General features: G+C 48.0%; 1 protein-coding gene across 2 annotated transcripts in view; it reads left to right on the top strand.

Moving 5' to 3' along the window:
* The window catches only part of DNAI1 (dynein axonemal intermediate chain 1), a 239,635-nt gene that overhangs the window by 97,086 nt on the left and 136,466 nt on the right, over window positions 1-6,083 (top strand). For both annotated transcript variants that reach the window (XM_019518064.1, XM_019518063.1), the window contains exon 13: window positions 1,852-2,099. In XM_019518064.1, coding sequence (XP_019373609.1) covers window positions 1,852-2,099 — 248 coding nt within the window. The remainder of the gene's footprint in view (window positions 1-1,851; window positions 2,100-6,083) is intronic.

Raw genomic sequence — 6,083 nt, 5'->3', positions numbered from 1 at the left:
ATAGATTGGACATCCGCAAAAACTACTTCACGGTTAGGGCGGCTAGGAGCTGGAACCAACTTCCAAGGGAAGTGGTGCTGGCCCCTACCCTGGGGGTCTTTAAGAAGAGGCTGGATGCCTACCTGGCTGGACTCGTTTGAGTCCCGTTTCTCTTTTTGGGGTTTTTTGTTGTTCTCCCGCCCTGGCGGGGGGTCGGGCTAGAAGATCTACTAGGTCCCTTCCGACCCTTAATCTATGAATCTATGAATCTATGAAAAGAAGGAAGCCACTTTGCCCTGCTGGTCCCTTAGCTGCAGAAGGAAAGGATTGTTCTGTGTTTAGAAAGTGAAAAGGTTTTTGCAGTACAAATGGGAAGCCGGAGTAACAGTTTTATCCGGGCATAGGTGACTTCCAATGTTCTTCACAAATATTCACACTCACGAAGTTTCCATCCAACCAAATGCTTGAGTGCCCATCTGTGAGTATCTCACCTTTCAGGGATAGAGTGCTCTCCATCTGCTTGGAGAGGTCGTTGAGATTAGTGTTATCTCAGGGGCACATGTTCCCTGACCCTTTGTCCTGCAGAGCCAGTCAACATTTCAAGCGAGGTAGGAAATAAAAAATGTTAAAAGAGCTCACTTTTGTTGTGTAGAGCAGTGGTGTCCAAACTTTTTTGATCGCGCACCTCTATCATTAAAAATTTTTGAGCATGCACCCCCAATATATGTATATCTATATTCACGCACCCCTATCAGTAAAAAATTTTTGAGAATGCACCCCCAATATATGTATATTTATATAAATAGAAATAGAAGTTCTAATATTTTCTTCCCACACCCCAATGGGTCGTCTTGCGCACCCCCTGGGGTGCACGCACCCCACTTTGGAGACCACTGCTGTAGAGGCATGCAGCATGCACCTGAAGACAAGTAACCTTCCATCAAGCAATGCATTTGCTTCCCATATAACATGTGCCAGAGGGCACGTAGCAGCAAGGAAAGCATTAGCAGAGATGGCTAAGATGCACACGGAGAGTTCTGGTTCTGCAGATTTCTACAGAGCTCCTTCTTGGCCTCTGGTGAGTTTATCTGTGTTAGCACCCTTCCTACTCCTCCAGAGCCTGGGGAATGGTCTCAAAAGAACAACTGAGATCTTCAGGGCACTATCAGGACTGGGGAAAAACAGAGAAGATAAATGACTGACCACTAGTAGAGAGAGGAAAACAGACATGCCAGGAGGTGAGAGTTAATTTCAGACAACATAAAGGAAAGGGGAAAACAAGTAAAAAGGGAAACAATTTTGGCAAAAAAAAAAATTGCAATGACAAAACAAGGATGAGGGGTTAGAAATAAGCAGTAGTAGCTTGTTCAGTGCACTGTATATCAATATGTTGGTGCCATATGCTCTAGGGGGTTAAATGCAGAGGAGAGAATTTCATTCCTTGAGAGAGAAGTTAATAAGGCATCCTGAGCACTGACAGCATGTGCGGTATTCATAAAAACCCAGTGCACTGAATTACTCAAACTCACTCTCCACTGGCTAGTCAACCCTTCCTCTTTAAAAAGGCAGTGAAAACACAAACCTTTCTGCCTGGCCAGTTGGCCACTGTGTCCAGTTTCTGAAGTACTGAAGCGGGGAGGCATCGATTCATGAGTGTCCCTCATGAGGGAAGCTCAGTCCTGTCCTTCCCACCCCATTTAAAGGTATGTATTCACAATTCTTTCTCACAGGAAGCTCCCTTTCACATTCATTTTAGGTTTCCTTTTGAGACCATGTTGACAACTGCTGCTGTACTGTATCCTTCAACGCTTGAGGTGCTTGGAGGTAGGAAGGTCTCTGCTCACGTCGTGATGTGCTGCTTCTCTTGTTTAGATGACTTCATGAAGCAGAGCCGGGGCATGCTCCTGCTGTACAGCATGAAGAACCCCTCCTTCCCTGAGTACACCTTCAGCAGCGAGAGCGGCATCATGTGCCTTGACATCCATAACGACTACCCCTACCTTCTGGCGGTGGGCTTCTATGATGGCAACGTGGCCATCTACAACCTGAAGAAGCCGCACTCCCAGCCCAGCTACAAGAGTTCTGCCAAGGCAGGGAAGCACACCGACCCCGTATGGCAGGTAGGTGCCCCTCGGGGAGTCCTGCTTTTCCTTTCATCTAGCATGACACTCATTTGGATTGAGTTCAGACCCCACAGCAACAAGAGTTGGATGGATGAACAGGTGAGTGGTCTCTGTGCATCTGTCAGTAGCATTAATTACTGCCTGGTAACTTTAGGCCTAATAAATACTTTTCAATATATGGAAGCCTATAGGGATTGGCTGCAGTAATGAGCTACAACAGAAACTAAGCAGGTCAGCAGAATGTGGTTCAAATGCTTATTTTTCTTTCACTTCCATTAAGATGAATGACTTCTTCCCTGGGGAGGAGCCAGTTTCCCCTGTATGTTCTTGCATGTGAGGCTATTTATTTTCCAAAGGTAAAGCAAAGGACTAGATTTTGACAGACAGCAGGAAATGGATGAGATGCAAAGAGCACCTAATCCACACCAAAGGGTACTTGTACACCAACCCCCTCCCCACTCCTGATGACAGTGCCTCACGCAGCTGGGAACAAAAACATGCTACACTGGGATAGATCAGAAAGGTTTTTGGCAGCCCAGGGGTAGGAATAGGCAGGCCATGTGTGTACACCCATGGGCAATGCTAACGTTGCAGAGAGCCTGCACAGTTGGTGATGTTTTAACTGGGCTGACTCTGGTGCTAGCTCCTGCTGGCAATCAGGCTGTGTCTACACAGCAGCTGAAGGGGTGTTGGCAGCCCAGGGAGATGTACTTATGCCGCTTGAATGTGGCTAGTTTGGGTAACAACAGAGTGGAGGTGTGGGAGCACAGACCTTACGGCATGGGCTACGCAGACATGCTGAGCACTGTGGATGTGGACTGGGGTCACTGGCTTGCTCTGAAGTCCCTGGTGTTGAATCTGCCTTGCTACTGCTACCTGAACTAGGTAGTGTAGAGCTAGCCATGCTGCAGACACCTCATTACATATAGTGTAGACATACCTTGGAGTTCTGGTGTGTGCCAGATAAAACCAAATCCCAACTAAACGGCTCCATGTTATTACAGCTGCCTCTGAACAGAGTCCCAGAAGGTGACCAGGGCCATGGGGCTCTAATTGCAGGAGGTTCCCAGAGAGCCTGGGGTCACACAGCCTGAACAGCACTTGTCAGCTGCTGACACGTGGATGATAGAAACAGATATTGCATTTAACTCCCCAACCAGAAACTTCAGAAGTTTACGCTCCCTTCTTAACCAGCAGCACTTTTTCCCAGAGTAAATGTCCTTAGTTACCTGGTCACAGGTTTAGCTGGGCCTATCCCCATCACATTTTCTGTCTGCCCAATGCCCAATAAACACACACATATATTTCCCCCTGGCCCCAGAGACAGATGGGAAGAACTTTCCCGGTAACCACTGCTCTCCTGCTGTTGCTGAGACTGCCTGGCCTCAGCACCATCTAAATGACTGAAGTCCTGCTCCTTTCAGACTCACTGGCTGCATCTACACAAGACACTGACTGTACTGTTGTTACCGAGCAGTCATTTACTACTTACGTACACAAATACTAAATCACTGCACAGTAACTGGTTTTAACGCACAGTCGCATCCCTGAACAGCTTTTTGGTGGTGCTGATGGCTCAGTAGCTCATTACTGTAGCAATGAGCTACTGCACAGTCAGCATCCCATGTAGATGCAGCCACTGATCGGGATTCTGATGCAGCTGGCACGGTGACTTCTCCATCTATAGACCCTCCTGTGGGAGCACCTGGCTGCTCCTCCAGCCACACGGTAGCATGTTCCAGCAGCTGCAATACCTCATAGTCAGTCTGGTGTCCAGCTGCTATGGATGACCATAGCAAACGCTTGGAAGTGAATTGGAGAGCACAGCACATGGGTGCATTGTTGTGGGCCTGTTACACCCAGGCAGGTATGTAAACTCCATGCAAGGTCCAGAAAACCCATGACTAGCACCTATTTGGTCACAGGGGAGGACCCACACATCTTTTGGCCCAATAGGTTAGTGGTCAGGGCACTTGTCCAAGCAGCAGGAGATCCAGGTTCTAGGCTCCCCAAATGGAATTTCTACCTTTGTCTCCCACTTCACAGCAAAGTTCCTTCACCTGAAGGCTGTGGGCTAGGCATTGCAAAGAATACCCTCTTCTTCTGTTGATGCTTGCCTCCCAGGCAGCCAGGAGGGAAAGCTACATGGGACCAGGAATCCACATGTCTCAGTGAGATGGGCACAGCTTTAGCAAGGGGGTGCTCTGGGTACTGCCACCAGCAGCATTTCTGCATCTGATAGGAGCTAGGTAGCCTACAGTGGAGCACTAGGGCAGGGAACAGAACTCACAGCCCTTTCCCTTCTAGGGCAGCGCCCGTCTCACTGAGCCAGGACCCCTCTGCTTCACTTTCTTCCTGGCCCAGGGGGCTGCTCTTGTGCTTCACCCATGGCCAGCAACTGGGACACTTTGCTAGAGGGGGAGATAGAAATCCAAACATATCTGGCTCAGGGGGCCTAAACTTGGGTCTCCTGCTCCTTGGAGAGGTGCCCTAACCACTAGGTTGTGGGGCTAATAGGTGGGAAGGGGGCTGACCTCTCCTTCCTCTATTTTGTGGCCACCACAGAATCACTTGCCTTCCCCAAGGGCAGGAGGTTGTAGACTCTGCCTCAGTGGGCCAAAATGCTATTCACATGTCTAAATTAGCTGCAGAAGTGCAACTTAACCATCTTGGAGGAGCAGGGGGCCAAGCAGCCCTCAGCATAGCAGCTGGCAGGAGTGTAGCCCGCTGGTGGCAAAGACACCGGCAGCTCCAGGGAGGCAGATGCAAACAGGAAACGCCAAGCAAACACCTTTTGGACATCAGTAGATGAGAAGGCCACTTTTCCTTTTGAAGGTGGCATTGACCCGCAGCTCTGGCTTCCTAGATTGTGTTTCCAAAGGCTGCAGGGTCCTAACACTGAGTCCTGCTCTGCAGTAGAGTATTTGTGCTCATAGAGCAGGGCTCCAGGAGGAGTTTATAACCTTGTTAGCAAAACTAGTGCATCACCAGGCTGTTGCAAAGCAATCAAAAGAACACACTGTTCCCACTGGAGAAGTTCTGAGCCACACACATCCATCAGCAACCACCAAAAGTTTGAAAGATGGCTATCTCCTCATTAGGTGGGAGAAATAGGAACATTACAGGCAGTGTTTTATGGCTGAGACACTTTCAACTTAATCCTTGTTCGGCACTAACAGGTTCTAAAATCTGAGACCTCATTTCTCGAAGATAATTTAAGGAAGCTTTGTTCCTCTAACAAGCTCTCTGTAAGAGTGGGTGCTGCTCCTCTGTTTGGGCCAAGCCATGCCATCCTCACTGAGCTCATACTCCTGGCAGGGGACTGCAGGGCTTGGCCTGTGACTTTTGCACTGGAATAATCTAGAATTTTGCCAAAAAATGAAGGAAATGTGCTTTTTCCAAGCCTTTATTTTCTGAGCTGACTGGCTCTTTCTTTTTGAAACAATGCCTGCATTTTAGCAATAGAGGGGGAAAGTGAGAAGCAAATGTCTTCAGACTAGAATAGAAAGCCTGGCAGTTCTCTCTGTTTTTACCACTTAATCTGTAGTGAATTAGTATTGCCTTTGCAAGCTCAAGCATTTTAATAAAGCAAAGCCAATGCTAACATAACCGCTATAAAATACAAAAGGCCTCACAATAGATTTTTTTGCCTAAAATACCAGGCCCCTGGTTTGCAAGATGTACAGTCACAGCCTCCCGTATCATTGAGAAATACCTTTCATGCATCGAGCTGTACTGCAGTATAAATAATGAAAAGATGCTGGATCATGTTAACACAGCGTTTGAATTACACGTTCAAAGTCACACAATGTCAGTAACATATTAAACAACTAATTTAAGGCCACGACTAGGAAGAGACAACAGTCACCTGTATGCAGTACAGCTAAGCTGCTGTAGCTGTGAACCCTGAGCTCTTATAGGAATATGGGGCTGGGAGAGTCCTCCTGGCCCATTCCCCACTGTAACGGGTCTCCTAAACCA

This window comes from Gavialis gangeticus, unplaced genomic scaffold (genome assembly GCF_001723915.1).
Source record: "Gavialis gangeticus isolate Ggan-Ray unplaced genomic scaffold, GavGan_comp1, whole genome shotgun sequence".
NCBI lineage: Eukaryota > Metazoa > Chordata > Crocodylia > Gavialidae > Gavialis > Gavialis gangeticus.
The sequence above is the reverse complement of the archived record's forward strand: the minus strand, read 5'-3'. Positions and strand labels throughout refer to the sequence as shown.